This window comes from Taudactylus pleione, unplaced genomic scaffold, assembly GCF_031769625.1.
Source record: "Taudactylus pleione unplaced genomic scaffold, aTauple2 ptg000333l, whole genome shotgun sequence".
NCBI classification, from domain to species: Eukaryota; Metazoa; Chordata; class Amphibia; order Anura; family Myobatrachidae; genus Taudactylus; species Taudactylus pleione.
This window is the reverse complement of record NW_028284734.1, coordinates 8,406,948-8,425,200: the sequence shown is the minus strand read 5'-3', so window position 1 is coordinate 8,425,200 and position 18,253 is coordinate 8,406,948. Positions and strand designations below refer to the sequence as shown.

General features: G+C 47.0%; 1 protein-coding gene across 2 annotated transcripts in view; it reads left to right on the top strand.

The window, feature by feature from the left end:
• The window catches only part of LOC148509027 (baculoviral IAP repeat-containing protein 1-like), a 136,164-nt gene extending 118,424 nt beyond the window's left edge, over positions 1-17,740 (top strand). The window contains exons 10-11 of one of the 2 annotated variants that reach the window (XM_088443770.1): positions 1,058-1,222; positions 15,206-17,740. In XM_088443770.1, the coding sequence (XP_088299896.1) occupies positions 1,058-1,222; positions 15,206-15,570 (530 nt within the window). In that variant the 3' untranslated portion in view covers positions 15,571-17,740. The remainder of the gene's footprint in view (positions 1-1,057; positions 1,223-15,205) is intronic. The other variant, XM_088443771.1, reaches the window with a different exon arrangement.
• Positions 17,741-18,253: the final 513 nt, after the last annotated feature.

The window sequence follows — 18,253 nt, the reverse complement described above, 5'->3', positions numbered from 1 at the left end:
GCTCTGCATAGCAGAGCAGCATGTATGCTTCCCCCAACTTCCCCCCCACCGCGGGACACTGCGACCTGTGGGCGGGACAGCGGGACAGTCCCAGAAAAACTCTAATATTAACATTGCATACCTCCCAACAGTCCCGCTAAATGCGGGACTGTTGGGAGGTATGCAATGTTAATATTAGAGTTTATCATAATTGTTTTGACTATGGACCTGATTCAGAGCTGAATGCTCTGACCAGAGCGCTCGCTCTGAATCAGGGCCCTCCTCCATGAAAATGGAGCGGCCTCCTGGCCGCTCACATAGCTGTGGGTGGCCACCCACAGCATATGCGAGCGGCCAAAAAGATGGTCGCGATGGTCTTGACCATCGCGACCATCGGACTTGCGACGGAGACCCTGCGGTAGGGTCTCCCTGCCACAAGCCCTGGAGTGATTTTGGCTCTATCAGAGCCAAAATCACTCCCACTGACATCACTAGTGATGTCAGTGGGGCCGGCTTCAGACGGTAGGCATTCCCATGGGAACGCCTCCGTCTGGCAGGCACGCCCCTGGCACGCCCACCAAAGGGGGTGTGCTGTCAATCAACATCGACAGCACGCCCCCTTTGGTGCGAGACCCGGAGCGATGGAAAGCCCGTCGCTCCCCGGGTCTCGCGCATGCGCATGATGGAGCTCCCTCCGTCGTGCACATGCACAGTGGGGAACATCGACCCGCTTGCGAGCGTACTGCCGCTCGCGAGCGGGTCCGTATGACCCCCTATGCGTTCTTAGTGCTTATAGTGTGCGCCTGTATTTTCTTTGTCCTACATTTGTAATGCCATTTGGGTGGATTCAATGTGAAATATTATACTGCTGGACATCGTGGTGATGCCCAGCTGCTATTATATAGTGCCGTTGTCCAGAATCGAATCCCCCCTCATTGTGTCTTACCATTTTTTTATTATTAGAGTTGCCACAATGTGCATAATATAAATGCACACTAAACAAATCTTAAAATAATACTGAAAAATATTCCCAAAAATGAAATACAGAAAAAGTAATCAAAATAAATTTTCACCACAGCTGCTGCATTGGGCTCACTCACTCACCTGGAGAAGTTGTGGCTGCCGGAGGGAGAAGGAATGGCTCACGCTGCTAAAATGATTATTGAACAGTATCAGAACCTTCCAAACCTCCAGTTCCTCGCCATGAACGAGGTATTAGACGATGAGAGTGTTGTACTGTTAGGTGAGTCATTTGGTGTTTTCAGTATCATCTATCCCCCTTTTAGAATTTATATTCCCTTGAAATATGTTGCAGTAGGGCTATTAGTTCTGATTACCTTGCATGCTGTATGTACGCAATGTACCAAGGTCCTCAGAGCAAACAACATATCCATGTAGATCGTTTCCTCCCACACACAAACGAAACGTGGACTCTATGGCCCTGATGAGTCGGAGGAAAATGGAAATGTGGACGGATCACGCAGATTTCAGCATCTTGTGTATGTGCCAAAGTAAGAAATTCATGACTGCACATTCGCCAGACCAGACATATGCACATGAATGGAGATCACTAGTACGTACGGTTTGATCCATCCATCGATGGACCATACTTTCCTTTAGCTAGACATTTCTGGGCGACCACGCGAACACACAAGGAGCTGTTCTGTCCTGAGGGAGTGTCATTGGCTTGTGAGTTGGCTTCCATGCTTAATTGTGGATGGAAAGAGGAGGCCTGTTTCAGAAGGATCTACAGCACCTAGCATTGGGTGGCTGCAACTCCAGGTACTAATGATGACCAATGCGGATATAAAAACTGTGGGGGCTGCGAATAGGCTTCCACATGCAAACACAGTGATCTTCAGCACATATAAATAAATGATAATAATAATAATAATAATAATAATAATAATAATACAGGCGGCTTCTCAAATCAGCATAAGGAAGTAAGAAGCCTGCATGAGTCCCCCAAACAGTCCCTACTGTAGGTTAATTTTTCCCATTAATATCTGAATTACCATCAAGTAAAGCCTATGGTATCAGGCATACATCATTGCTAATCCCATCATTTACCCCAGGGGTCTTCAAACTTGGCCCTCCAGATGCTGTGGAACTACACATCCCAGCATGCACTGCACTGCACTGTTATATCAAAAAGGTGGCAGTGCATGCTGGGATGTGTAGTTCCACAGCAGCTGGTGGGCCAAGTTTGAAGACCCCTGATTTACCCACTCGCCCTTTCAGTAAGACAGTGTTAGGGGGTATTTAATCAAATATATATATATATATATTATTTTTTTTTTATATATATATATATAGAGTATTTGTCACATAAATCATTTTAGACTACTGATTAATAAGTAGAGTAGCCTAAATTAATTACGTGACAAAAATATATATAATTGATTAAATACCCTCTAACAGACATAGGGCCTGATTCAGAGCCGGACGCTCTGAATCAGGGCGTTTTTGTTTTTTTTGTTGTGGCCTCTTAGACGCTCGCATAGCTGTGGGTTACCACCCAGAGCTTATGCGAGCGTCCATGATGATGGTCGCGATGGTCAAGACCATCGCGACCATCGGACTTGCGACGAGACCCTTGCAGTAGGGTCTCGTGGCCGCAAGCCCTGGAGTGCTTTTGGCTCTATCAGAGCCAAAAGCACTCCCACTGACATCACTAGTGATGTCAGTGGGGCCGGCCCCAGACGGTAGGCGTTCCCTAGGGAACGCCTCCGTCTGGGCAGCCATGCCCCCGGCACGCCCACCAAAGGGGGCGTGCTGTCACTCACCAGCGACAGCACGCCCCCTTTGGTGCGAGACCCATAACGACGGCTTGGCCGTCGTTATGGGTCTCGCACCAAAGGGGGCGTGCTGTCGATGGTGAGTGACAGCACGCCCCCTTACGGGTCTCGCGCATGCACACGATGGAGCCACCTCCGTCGTGTGCATGCGCACTTGGCCAACATCGACCCGCTTGAGAGCTCAGCGCTCGCGAGTGGGTCTGAACTAGGCCCATAATGTTGGACCATCCTGGATTTCCCAGCCTCTGGGCCTGATTCAGAGGCGCTCGCAAAAAGCAAGCGCTCGATCTGAATCAGGGCGTGTGCTTGGTTTTTAAGTTGCGGCCTCTTTGCCACTCGCATAGCTGTGGGTTGCCACCCACAGCTTATGCGAGCGGCCATGATGATGGTCGCAATGGTCAAGACCATCGCGACCATCGGGCTTGTGACGAGACCCTTGTGGTAGGGTCTCGTGGCCGCAAGCCCCAGACCCTACCACAAGGGTTATGATCAGATGTCCATTGGGTCCTCCAGCTGGCCGAGTAATAGAGCTGGTATTGAATGGATGGAATCACAGTATTTTACAAGTCTATAGAATACAAATAAGGCGCAGACACGTTTTTCTAGGAAATATCCGACAGCATCCTCCGGGCAGCTGGGTGTAATAATTGTATTTGGTTTGTTGCATGCTGATTAAGGTAATACATACAGCTGCTCTGGACTTTACAATAACCCTCAGGGTATTTAAGTAAGTATAAGGTAAGGTCAAAATGCATTTAGAAGCCTCTAAGGCACAGGTTCTAAAACTCGGTCCTCAGGACCCCAAACAGTACATATTTTCCATGTCTCCACAGTAAATCAAGTGAAATAATTGGCTCCACCTGTGGACCTTTTAAAATGTGTCAGTGAGTAATGATTACACCTGTGCACCTGCTGGGTGACCTGCAAAATGTGAACTGTGTGGGGTTCCGAGGACCGAGTTTGAGAACCACTGCTCTAAGGAATCTGCTCCCCTCCCAGACACAAACTGTAATTGTAGTTGCTCTTGAACAGTCTGCAGTTGATACATCTCCCCTCTCTTTGGGGTAAATTTACTAAAATGAGAGTTTTTACAAGTGAGTTTTAGAAGTGATGTTGCCCATAGCAACCAATCAGATTCTACTTAACATGTAACTAGCACCTTCTAGAAGATAATAGCTAGAATCTGATTGGTTGCTATGGGCAATATCACTTCTAAAACTCACTTATAAAAACTCTCACTTTAGTAAATTTACCCCTTTGACTTTATTTGACCTTCTCAGTGGTGAAAACTGTTACGACAAAATACAGCATTTTCATTTCTTTAACTTTGGCCTTTTAAACACACAAATACCACTTTCTGCACAGTACTCCTCCAATAAACTTTGGTTTAGCAAAAATACAAAACGCACACAGTCTCTCACTCGCCATATACACAACTGAAGACTCAATCACCATCATGTCCTTATACCAGTGATTTTCAACCTTTTTCAACTCGAGGCACACTACGCAAGATTTTAAAATTGCCAAGGCACACCATCCGGCGATACGGCGTGTGTGACCTATGAAAAAACATACACATTGGCTCCCACAGGAATAAAACGCACTACATTGGCCTCCACAGGAATAAAACACACCAAATTGGCCCCATAGAATTAAAACACATATACATTGGCCCCAGAGGTGTATCTAGAGCGCCCCTGGCAAAGAAAGAGACTGGAGTGCACCCCCCCTCCTATATTTTCAGAATAATTACACTCTGTGAAGGGGCCACTGGGTGCAGCCGTACAGTCATTGCTCTGGTTCACTTTCTTGTCTGTGTTATTGCCTCCTCCCCATCTGTGTTATTGTCCCCCCTTCACCCCATCTGTGTGATTGTGCTTCCCCCTCCTAAACTTTGTTATTGTCTCCACTTTCTTTCCATCTGTGTTATTGTGCTACCCCTTTCCTCATCTGTGTTATTGTGTCCTCCCTCCTCCCCATATGTGTTATTGTGTCCTCCCTCCTCCCCATATGTTATTGTGCTAGCCCCTCCTCCTCTGTTATTGTGCACACCCCCTTCTACCCATCTGTGTTATTGTGCTACCCCTTTCCTTATCTGTGTTATTGTGTCCTCCCTCCTCCCCATCTGTGTTATTGTGCTAGCCCCTCCTCCTCTGTTATTGTGCACACCCCCTTCTAACCATCTGTGTTATTGTGCTACCCCTTTCCTTATCTGTGTTATTGTGTCCTCCCTCCTCCCCATATGTGTTATTGTGCTAGCCCCTCCTCCTCTGTTATTGTGCACACCCCCTTCTACCCATCTGTGTTATTGTGCTACCCCTTTCCTCATCTGTGTTATTGTGTCCTCCCTCCTCCCCATCTGTGTTATTGTGTCCTACCTCCTCCCCATATGTGTTATTGTGCTAGCACCTCCTCCTCTGTTATTGTGCACACCCCCTTCTACCCATCTGTGTTATTGTTCTCCCCCCTACTCCCCATCTGTGTTATTGTCCTCCCTTCACCCCATCTGTGTTATTGTGCTCCCCCTCCTCATTTGAGTTCTTATGCTCCTCCCTCCTCCTCATCTTTGTGTCTGTTCTGCCCCCCCTCCTCCCATTAGTGTCTGTTCTGCTCTCTCCCCCCTCCTCCCCATCAGTGTCTGTTCTGTTCTCTCCCCCCTCCTCCCATCAGTGTCTGTTCTGTTCTCTCCCCCCTCCTCCCTATCAGTGTCTGTTCTGTTCTCTCCCCCCTCCTCCCCATCAGTGTCTGTTCTGTTCTCTCCCCCCTCCTCCCCATCAGTGTCTGTTCTGCTCTCTCCCCCCTCCTCCCCATCAGTGTCTGTTCTGTTCTCTCCCCCCTCCTCTCCATCAGTGTCTGTTCTGTTCTCTCCCCCCTCCTCCCCATCAGTGTCTGTTCTGTTCTCTCCCCCCTCCTCCCATCAGTGTCTGTTCTGCTCTCTCCCCCCTCCTCCCCATCAGTGTCTGTTCTGTTCTCTCCCCCCTCCTCCCCATCAGTGTCTGTTCTGCTCTCTCCCCCCTCCTCCCCATCAGTGTCTGTTCTGCTCTCTCCCCCCTCCTCTCCATCAGTGTCTGTTCTGTTCTCTCCCCCCTCCTCTCCATCGGTGTCTGTTCTGTTCTCTCCCCCCTCCTCCCCATCAGTGTCTGTTCTGTTCTCTCCCCTCTCCTCTCCATCGGTGTCTGTTCTGTTCTCTCCCCCCTCCTCCCCATCGGTGTCTGTTCTGTTCTCTCCCCCCTCCTCTCCATCGGTGTCTGTTCTGTTCTCTCCCCCCTCCTCTCCATCGGTGTCTGTTCTGTTCTCTCCCCCCTCCTCCCCATCAGTGTCTGTTCTGCTCTCTCCCCCCCTCCTCCCCATCTGTGGCTGTTATTCTGCACTCCTCCCCTCGTATTCATCAATGTCCGTTATTGTGTGTCCACCACCCCCATCACTTACCTCTTCTCTGCTCCTCCTTCACTGTCAGTGTACCTCTGTGGGTCTTTGAAGAGCTTGATGACTGGCGAGGCGCATCATGGTACAGAATTCGAAGGGGATCTATCCACTACCCTGGCGGTGTGGGGGGCAGCCGGTCAGACAGGCAACGCGGCGTGCGTGACCTGTGATGTCACGCCGCCATGTCTAGGCATGGCACGGGTGCGTCTGAGCCTCCCAGAGGAGCTCGGCGGCAGTGCTGCCCGGTCCTTTCTATAATGTGACTGGCAGCTCTCGCTTCTCGCGCTGTGGCACTCTAAACAACCGCCCGTGGCACACTAGGTTGAAAACCTTTTCCTTATACATCATCCCCAAAATCAGCAAATCCAGTGCAAGGAGGGATGAGTGAGTATCTAAAGATATTGGGAAGAATTGTAATGCCCCCTGTCACTCCAGCCTCCTTTCCTGTCACTCCAGTCTCCTGCCCCATCACTCCAACCACCTGCCCCCTGTCACTCCAACCTCCTGTCCCTGTCACCCCAGCCTCCTGCTCCCTTTCACCTCAGCCTCCTGCCCCCAGTCATGCCAGCCTCCTGACCTGTCACAGCAGACTCCTGCCACCTGTCACTCCAGCCTTCTGTCCCATCACTCCAGCCTCCTGTCACTCTAGTCCAGTTTCCAGTCTCTTGCCCCAAGTCACTCCAGCCTCCTACCCCTATCATTCCAGCCTCCTGGCCTGTGTTTCTCCAGCCTCCTGTCCTGTGTCCTGTGCTCATTGTCACTCCATCCTCCTGCTACTCCAGCCTACTGCCCCCAGTCACTCCAGCCTTCTGTGTCACCTCAAGAACCACCCCAGTCCCCGAACCCCTCCAACTTACCTTCTTCTTTGACAGCCTGCATGCTCCTCTTCACACTCCAGGCTCTTCCTCAGCAGTGCAGCATGGAGGAAAGACATGTGCAGAAGGGGCATGTTGGAGGTCACGCCTCTGTACAGAGGGCCTGATTCAGAGCCGGACGCTCGCTCTGAATCAGGGCCGTCCTAGGTCAAATTGGAGCGGCCTACTGGCCGCTCGCATAGCTGTGGGTTACCACCCATAGCTGTGGGTTACTACCCACAGCTTAGGGTCTCGTCTGCCGCAAGCCCGGAGTGCTTTTGGCTCTATCAGAGCCAAAAACACTCTCACTGACATCACTAGTGTTGTCAGTGGGACCGGACCCAGACGGTAGGCATTCCCATGGGAACGCCTCCGTCTGGGCAGCCACGCCCCCGGCACGCCCACCAAAGGGGGCGTGCTGTCAATCACCATCGACAGCACACCCCCTTTGGTGCGAGACCCATAACGACGGCTACCCCGTCGTTATTCGGCTCTCGCGCATGCGCACGACGGAGCAGCCTCCGTTGTGCGCATGCGCATTTGCGAAACATCGACCCACTTGCGAGCGCTCTGCAGACCCAAGGCAATATCCCTGCCAAGTCCGCCTCTGGTTGTATATTTAGTTGTGTATAATATGCCATGTGCAATATAATGTTGCATATAATAATATGTACTGTATATAATGCTGCCTGTAATATGCTGTATATAATATAATATAAAAAAGTATGTTGTGGCTCTAATAGTGTTGGTAGTCCCAGGGGGCCTAGCATCCTATGAGTAGGTGGGAGCTGGACCTCAGGCATTACCAGGGCTAGTATTCATTTATATTCATAGGCTGATGTAAAACAGACCAAGCATGAAAAAAAGATACAGACCCTGGAGAGCAGCTACATGCCATTCATGGTGACAAGGTTTCTCACAGGCAAGACCGAGAGTCTGGGTGAAGATAACATTTAAACCAAGTAGAGGGAGAAAAAAGCAAGACTCTTTGTGGGGGCACACAATAGGTATAGAGTGTTGGCCTGGATGGCCTGTTAAAAATGAACTTTTATTATGTATTATTAAAAACATGAACAACTGTATATAGACAAAAATGTCTTTTTTGTCTATATACAGTTGTTCATGTTTTTAATAATACATAATAAAAGTTCATTTTTAACAGGCCATCCAGGCCAACACTCTATACCTGTTGTGTGCCCCCACAAAGAGTCTTGCTTTTTTTCTCCCTCTACTTGGTTTATGTGTCATAAACAGACTCTGGGGAGCACCACGGACTTGCCAATAATATAGATCTAGTAGACTGAGATCTTAAGATCAGCTTTGGGAATATTCTGTCATTTTTGTAATCCTCATTATGTTTTTTTAGCGATACATTATTTACAGTATTGTAGCAGAATATTTTTTCTTCTGGAGATAACATTGCCAGCCAAGATTAATACTCCTCTTCCGAGCTACCTATACTGCCTGCCTGATTAGGGTTGCTATAATATATTTTTAATCAAGGACATATGTGAATTGCGCAGGTTCTGTGGCAAATTAAAATAGGTGAAATGTTTCTAGTAGTCAGCCAGCCACAGAACCTAATTGTAATTCATATATGTACTTGATTAAATAGATATTAAAGTAACCCTAAGCACGAACAACCGAGTTGGGGGACCTTCTCCTCCCAGATCGCAGCCTCTTCCCCCGGAAAACAGGTTGGTGGGTTGCACCTGGTTCAGACTTTCTTCTTGGTGATGGTATCACCCAGTTCAATACCTTCTCCATGGTGGGTGGGGGTTTCTTCTCTGGCATCTCCACTGCGTCACTCCCTTCTAGTCAGCAGGGAGCATGCAAGTACATGCGTTGGACACACGTGATACATGATTATATAAAAGATACATATATCACAAAGGCCTGATGCAGAGATGGACGGATTTGCAGAGCTGCACACATGCGGCTGTGCAAATCCTTCCGTCTCAGATGCAAATGCAAAAGGCAGTGTCAGACACCTCCTTGCTGTGTTTGCGATCCCAGCACTGCGACCAACATTGCAGGCTGGTATCTCCATTGCAACCATTGCGACCGATGGTAGCTCCTTTGGTCTGGCTGCAGGTGCTGAAGCTTCCTGCAGCCTGACCAGGTGCTGGTCACTTAAGAGGCCAGGAACAAGCGTAAAACAACTGGCGCAGACCCTAACCGCGTCCCTCCCGGAAAACTGCGTGACAGGCCCCAGTTTCCCAGAACAGTGACCAGACACGCCCCCGCTCTGTCCCCTAAACCCAGCAGCTGCAGCATGTCAATCATGTTACAGCCTGGGGGGGGGGGTCTGCAAGCATAATCACAGAACCCATTCTGCACATGCTTAGTATGGGTCCTGCAAAGGCACAGACCCAGAAACTTTGGAGATGTACGTTCATCATCGGATGAATGTATATCTCTAAATCAGGCCCAAACTGCATAAAATGCCTCTGTTTTGTTTGATCTTGTCTTTACCTTTCCTAGTCTCCATCTTGTTTGTTTTCTCTCAGTGTCTCCCTTACTGTTTACTTTGACTGCCTAATATTAAAAGTAGGGACGAGCGGGTTCGGATTTCCGAAATCCGAACCCCCTCGAGCCCCCCCGATCCGAGCCGAGAACCAAGTCTGACTCAGGTTTTCCCACCAGACTTGGTTCCCGGAATGAGGTAAAACATCATCATATCGCTGTCGGATTCTCGCAGGTTTTGGATTCTATAAAGGTCCCGTGATCGCCGCCATTTTTCATTCCGGCTGTGGAGCGTGCAGACTCGGGAGCTGTTGGCTACTGTACTGTTGTGTTTAAATTTTATATAATAATAAAGTACTTATATAATATTATATACATTACATACTGGGCTGGCTGGCTACTGTGAAGAGGGAGGGAGCTGGGAGCTGTTACTGATGCTGACCATAGGGGCTGGCTGGCTGGCTACTGTTGTCCATATACAAAGGGGCTGGCTACTGTTGTCCATATAGGAGCTGGCTAGTTGGCTGTAGTGCTGTGTTGTCCACGGGGTGCTCTATCCTTCAGGGGTGCTCTCTTCACCCACCCCCAGTGTGAAAAATATTTTTTTTTTCTGTGTGCGTGCCGTGTTAGCCACACCTGTCATCGGTGTAGGTAGGTGTGCAGGGGTGCTGTGCTCCTGTCTGTCAAGGAGCTGCTGCCCAAAAATAAAAATATTTTTTACAGGGGCTGCCCTGTGTGGTGTAGGGGTATTTGCCCTTCATCCAAATAATTTTTACAGGGGCTGTGGTGTGTGGTGTACGCTGCCCTTCATCCTAATAATTTTTACAGGGGCTGCCCTGTGTGGTGTAGGGGTATGCTGCCCTTCATCCAAATATTTTTTACTGGGGTTATTCACTCCATAAAAATAATGCACTCCATAAAAATAATGGAGGACAAAAATTTGGAGGATAAAATAAGGAAAGATCAAGAACCACTTCCTCCTACTGCTGAAGCTGTTGCCACTAGTCATGACATAAATAATGAAATGCCATCAATGTCATCTGCCAAGGCCAGTGCCCAATGTCATAGTAGAGGGCATGTAAAATTCAAAAAGCCATAGTACAGTAAAATGACCCCAAAAATTAATTTAAATCGTCTGAGGAGAAACGTAAACTTGCCAGTATGCCTTTTAGAACACGGAGTGCCAAGGAACGGCTAAGGTCCTGGCCTATGTTCATGACTAGTGGTTCAGCTTCACATGACAATGGAAGCCCTCCTCCTCCCACTAGAAAAATTAAAAGAGTTAAGCTGGCAAAAGCACAGCAAAGAACTGTGCGTTCTAAGAAGATATCACAAATCCCCAAGGAGAGTAGAAGTGTGTCGGCGGTTGTGATGCCTGACCTTCCCAACACTGGACGGGAAGAGGTGACTCCTTTCACCATTTGCACGTATTCTGCAAGTGCTGGAAGGAGCTCCCACAGTCCACTTGCTGATATTCAAATTGATGATGTCATTGTTGAAGTACAACAGGATGAGGATATTGGTGTAGCTGGTGCTTAGGAAGAAGTTGATGAGGAGGATTCTGATGGTGATGTGGTTTAAATCAGGCACCGGGGGAGACAGTTGTTGTCCGTGGGACGAAAAAGCCCATCGTCATGCCTGGGCAGAATACCAAAAAATCCACCTCTACGGTCTGGAAATATTTTTATCCAAATCCGGACAACTCTCTTGCCATATCTAGCTTATGTAAAGGTGTAAAAAGTAGGGGTAAGAACGTTAACCACCTAGGAACATCCTCCCTTATACGTCACCTGCAGCGCGTTCATAAAAAGTTACTGTCAAGTTCAGAAACTGTGGCTAAGACCGTAAGCAGTCCAGGGACACCTAAATCCCTTTGTCCTGTTGTATCCAAGCACCTGCAAACCACACCAGCAACTCCCTCCTCATCAATTTCCTCCTCAATCAGGATCGGAAGTAGTCCTGCAGGCCATGTCACTGGCATGACTGACTCCTCTCCTATCCGGGTTTCCTCAGAAGGATCCTGAATTGCTACACCTACTGCTGCTGCTGGTGGGAGCCACTCATCATCCCAGAGAGGAAGTTGGAACACCACTACTTCTTTTACTAAGCAATTGACCCCTCAACAGTCCTTAGCGAGGAGGATGAAGTACGACAGCAGTCATCCTGTTGCAAAGTGGATAACTGAGGTCTTGACAACTATGTTGGTGTTAGATGAGCATCCAGTATCCACCATTAGTGCAGTGGGATTTAGACAATTGATGGAGGTAGTGTGTCCCCTGTACCAAATCCTGTCTACATTCCACTTCACTAGGCAGGCGATACCGAGAATGTACAGAGACGTCAGAAAAAGTGTCCTCAGTGTCCTAAAAAATGCGGTTGTACCCAATGTCCACTTAACCACGGACATGTGGACAAGTGGAACAGGGCAGACTAAGGACTATATGACTGTGACAGTCCACTGGGTAGATGTATCGCCTTACGCAGCAACAACAGCAGCATCACCAGTAGCAGCATCTCAGAAACGCCAGCTCGTTCCAAGGCAGGCTACGCTGTGTATCACCGGTTTCAGTAAGAGGCACAACGCCGACAACCTCTTAGAGAAACTGAGGGAAATCATCGCCCAGTGACTTACTCCACTTAGACTCTCCTGGGGATTTGTGATACCTGACAACGCCACCAATATTGTGCGGGCATTACATCTGGGCAAATTCCAGCACGTCCCATGTTTTGCTCACACAATAAATTTGGTGGTGCAGAATTTTTAGAAAAATGACAGTGGTGTGCAGGAGACTCTTTGGGTGGGTCAAAAATGTCGGCCCACTTTCGCCATTCAGCGACTGCGTGCCGAAGACTGGAACGCCATCAAACACTCTTGAACCTGCCCCGCCATCACCTGAAGCAAGAGGTTGTAATGCGGTGGAACTCAACCCTCTATATGCTTCAGAGGATGGAGGAGCAGCAAAAGGCCATTCAAGCCTATACATCCACCTATGACATAGGCAAAGGAGGGGGTATGCACCTGACTCAAGTGCAGTGGAGAATGATTTCCGTGTTATGCAAGGTTGTCCAGCCCTTCAAATTTGCCACACGTGAAGTCAGTTCAGGCACTGCCAGCTTGAGTCAGGTCACTCCCCTCTTCAGGCTTTTGCAGAAGCAGCTGGAGAAAGTGAAGGAGGAGCTAAGATGGAGCGATTCCGCTTGGTATGTGGGACTTGTGGATGAAGCCCTTCGTTCGCTTTGCCAGGATTCGAGGGTGGTCAATCTGTTGAAATCAGACCACTACATTTTGGCCACCGTGCTCGATCCTAGGTTTAAAGCCTACGTGGTGTCTCTCTTTCCAGTGGACACAAACCTGCAGAGGTGCAAAGACCTGCTGGTGAAAACACTGTCAGCTGAAGCGGAATGTGACACAGCAACAGCTCCTTCTTCATTTGCTTCCGCAACTGGGGCTGCCAGGAAACAACTTAGATATCCTAACCAACCCACTGGCGGTGATGCAGGGCAGGCAGGATCAAGTTTGGACATCTGGTCCGGACTGAAGGACCTGGCAACAATTTCTGACATGTCTACTGTCACTGCAAATCAGTGACAGCACCCATTTAGGCATGTCAGACAGTCCGTACCTGTACTGGCAGGAAAAAGTGGCAATTTGGAGGCCCCTGTACAAACTGGCTCTATTTTACCTAAGTTGCCCCCCTCCAGTGTGTACTCCGAAAGAGTTTTTAGTGCAGCCGGGTACCTTGTGAGCGAAAGGCATAGGAGGTTGCTTCCACAAAATGTGGAGAAGATGATGTTCATAAAAATGAATTATCAATTCTTCCGGGAAGACCAGCCTCCAGAAAGTACAGAGGTATCTGTGGTGGTGGATTTCAGCGGAGACGAATGAATACTCTGTGAGGATGAGGATGTACACAACACTGAAGAGGAATCAGTGGATGAGGATGAGGATGACATCTTGCCTCTGTAGAGCCAGTTTGTGCAGGGACAGATTAATTGCCATCTTGTTTTGTGGGGCCCAAACGACCCAATCATTTCAGCCACAGTGGTGTGGCAGACCCTGGCACTGAAATGATTGGTTTGTTAAAGTGTGCATGTCCTGTTTATACAACATAAGGGTGGGTGGGAGGGCCAGTGGCGTAAGTTCATCCCAGGCACCCGGAGGCAAGTTATAATTTATCCCCCCCCCTAAAAAAAGGGAATATAAATATGGTGCATATCTATCTATCTATCATCAATACGTACAAAAACACTAATATAGAATATGTGAATTTGTTTCTATTGGACCTAAAGTAAATTTGCAGGATATTCTATTCCCCCAAAACACCCTTTTTCGGATATATGCAGCTATGCTTTAGTCACAGATACGTTAGTGATCTGTATAGTGCAATTAGCATGAGGCTCAGAGACCTGATGGAGGCAAAAGCCACTTGATGTGGGGTGGGGAGCCCTCCTGATTCCCCTGATGGAGAGGAAAACCACCTGATGTGGGGGCTTTGAGGACATAAAGTTTGTAACTCTGCTACTGTGGTGGAACATATTTACAGCCCTAAGTGGGATGAATATATTGTGGGCAATGGAGGAGGTGCCCCTTCAGTGCTGGCGCCCGGCGGCAGGCGCCTCCATTTTCTCCCATAGTTCTGGGGAGGGCCCAAGAACAATTCCATCTTGCTCCTCTTTTTTTTTTTTCTTTGCATTCTGTACTCTTTGTGGCCTAGTTTTTCAAACTGCCATCCTGTCTGCCACTGCAGTGCCACTCCTAGATGGGCCACGTGTTTGTGCCGCCCACTTGTGCCGCTTAGCATAGTCATCCAGCTACCTCGGTGCAACCTTTTGGCCTAAAAACACTATTGTGAGGTGTCCAGAATAGACTGGAAATGAGCGGAAATTAATGTTATTGAGGTTAATAATAGCATAGGAACAAAAAAAAAATTCTGTGATTTTAGCAGTTTTTATGCTTTTTTCCAAAAACATACAGATCCAAAACCAAAACCAATACCCGGAAGGGTGGTTTTGGCAAAACCAATCCAGATCCAAAACACGAAGAAAGATCCAGATCCAAAACACAAAACACGAGATGTGGCCGGTGCACACCCTTAATCAAAAGTACTTTTCATTTAGTATTTTTACTTGTTGGCTGTTTTTTTGTCTCCACCTTCAGTATCTGTATTCTTGCTCTTTAAGTGTTTCTGTTATCAGTGTTTTTCTTCTTTTTTATTGGTCTTCGCCCCCTGACTCCCCCAAGTTTGGCCTCAGGGATAACTATAATATTCTTGCAGCAAAGTAAAATTCTTAGTTATGTAGTCTCTCTTGCCGGCCAAGTTATTTGGTGGTGAATACAAAAAGGGAGTGCTATGTGAATCTCAAAGCTACAATCTTTTAAAACTCTCTTGATACATGTATGTTATAGGTTAAATAGTACATACATTAGGAACAGTTTTTATATATGCTTATTTTTCCAATATATTATCAAATGGGAGATATAAAACAAAATGGGCGGAGGTCAAATGCAAATGACTCAGGAGAAACACAGATGTACTATGTACTATTAATGACACTAGCATTGAGAAATACTTTTAAAATCAGAAAAACTGTTTTTGAAAGTTTCACAACAGTTTATAAACACAAAAACATGGATATTCCTTTACATTTTCAAACAATGTCTTTTTTTTTTTTACTTCACAGCTGAAGCAACAAAAAACAGCCACCTGACAAGGCTTCAACAGCTTGAATTACAAATTAATCCCGAAATCTCTGAATCTGGATGGGCAACATTTTTTGAGAGAGCAGGAAACATGCCGGAGTTACATCATCTAGATATAAGCAGGATGTATACTCAACAGATACAGTGTCATGCCACCACGGTCACATCTTTTGTACGGCTTGTGTCCAGACTTCCCAGTCTGGTGACTATACACATGTTTGGATGGCTGCTTGATAAAGATGATTTTAACATGTTCAATGCAATGAAAGAGAACCACCCCCAATCCAACAGATTAAGGATTGCATGGCAGTGGTACTTAATGAGTTCACCAATCATTGAAGATTGAATGCATTCAAAGCACTTGTATCTTTTAACTGAACAATATAAAGATTATTGGATATTATTAAACATCATATGGTAACAAAGCATAGTGTATAGTGGTAGAAGGTACTGTATGAGAAAGGTGTAGCATAGAAATCATTTTACGCTGTTTTATCAGTGGTTCAGAAATAAATCCCATTATGGTCCTAGCAGTGGCCAAGCCCTGGGATTACTACAGCGACCTCAGGAGTTACCATATGAATGTAATTCAGGGGCCTATTAATGATGTTAATTATTAGGGTCAGTTCGGACCTCGTTAATTAACATTCTAACTCGCCGCGGATTCCAGAGTAATTCAGTAATTCCGGAGCTTATACGAAAATCAGCTGTCCCGCCAGCGGCTTCACTGTTCGGAGCAGTGACGGGAGTGTGCACGACCTACAGGTCACACAGTGGCGGAGGGATCCTAAAGGTTCCCTTGCTTTGCAACCCGGAACTCCTTCCCATAGGGAAGGAGCAGGTATCGGGAGCATTCGCCATCTTCAGAAAGCGAACGCTTCCGCACTTAAGCTCCAAAAATATAATATTTTCGGAGCTTGATTATTTCTGACCCCATACTAGTGTATGGGGACAGCGGGCCATTCCGCCAGAGGAAGGTAAGCAGGAGATAACTGTGATATCTCCAGCTTTACCTTTGTGATGAATGGACTGAATACTTCATTTTTACAATTGCAGGTGAAAATGTCCATTTTCACCTGCTATTGTAAAAATTAAGTGATGATGAATAGGCCCCTCAATGTGGTGACTTTTAAAAATGTACTCTCCTCCAATAAATCCATAATACAAGGTAAGGTAATCTGTGTCAGGTGCTACAGAGGTTGGGAGATTACAGTTATGACTATGCTGACTAAAGCTGGGTACACAATAGACAATTTCTCGGACAATATGGTGAATTGGACCGACATATTGTCCAGATCGTCCAATGTGTACGCACTATGCATGCTCACGCGCGGCGACATCAGGGTCGTTCTATTGGTTGTTTCTTCACGACAGATAGAGTGACCCAGGTGACGACGCCAGGAAAGGTGAATGGTGCAGGTGAACAATGTATCGGTGCAGATCGTGTGTACCAAACACCCAATATATCGTTCCATCGGGCATTGGATTGGCGGGTTGGGTAATGTGTACCCACCTTAACCCTAAGCAGCACAGTAGAAATTGCTATAGTAGTTTGTGACTCTTATATAAGTTACACATCACCTATGAGCAGGTGATTAGTAATCCGCAGGGGCTGCTTTTATTCTCTCAGGATCAATGAGCAGCTATTAAGTGAATCATAGAAACTATTTGCGATCCCTTTGATACTACATTAATTAACAACCCCTAATCACTACAACTGAAATTGTAATTGTTATAAGATTCATTAGATGTTCTTTAAGTAATACGCATTAATTGATGCCCAGCTGCATTTAACTGATCTTTTTAGTAAATTGATTTTAAAATATCAAGTTTATTTGTGGGTTTTATGATACTATGGCCCTCATTCAGAGCCACTCGCTAGCGGCAGTACGCTCGTTCCGAGCGATGTTCGCACATCTGCGCATGCGTACGGATCGTTATACGCATGCGTGAACCAGTCAGTGCGGCCGAAATTCATGTGCTCGCAATATAGCGAATGCCTGCTATTTTGAGTGACAGAATGAGGCGTATGTGGGTGGTAACAGGGGAAGGTGCTTGAAAATGGGGAGTGGAGATCCGAACGCAGGCGTGCTTAAAGGTCAAAACGGGCGTTTTATGGGTGTGCATAATTAATACAGCAGCGTCATTGACCACGTCACTGGGTTATTTTATAGCCAGAACTGCTCGCAAGATTGTGGTAGCAAAAACCAACCACAAGAATAGCGAGCAGTTCATACGCTGGTCGATGTACTCGATTAATCTAATAAATAGCTGACATGACGTATGGTGCGTGTGGCCAGGGGGCGTTTTTAACAAATAATCGAGCGTATGTTTTGCTCGCTCATTCAGACTTAGAGGTGTGAACAGACTGCAATTTGCGAACTGATCATTTGAATAGCCACCCCTTGTTTTTGAACGAACGACCGCAAATAGCGAACGGCTCTGAATCAGGCCCTATGATCTTTATGAGTTACTCCTCCTTTTTACTGATGTATGGTTTTAAATTAAATGGAATATTAATCCCCATGTAGCTTACGTGTTCTTTTTGCTTTGTTACTTTACTTCAATCATGCTAAAAGATATTACTGATTTTAGTTTCTCAGAGCCAGTTATTATGCATTATCTGAAATGACAAAAGTCACATACATGATTATGACCAGGGACGCAGAGAGGGGGAGAGGGGCAGGTGCTAATTACCTGGGCCCAGCATTATCTGAGGGACTATGCGAGCTGTAGAGAAATGTGCCTTATGCTAGCATTAGGACCGAGTGCATTTCATAAGCAAGGAGTTAAATGAAACATCCGAGCCTGTGGGTGTCGGCCTCTAGACAAGAAGGGGCTAGTTGTTTAGTGAGGTAGTGTTGTGGGGTGGGGTTAGGTTTGGTTAGCCTATAGGATTGGCAGAGGGTGGGTCAGTGCTATTTCAGAGTTGCTGCTTGGCAGCCATTTTATAGAAATTTCTCTGGTCGGCTGTTTGAGCAGGTGCTGTGCTAGTGACAGGTGCTGTGCTAGTGACAGGTGCTAGTGAC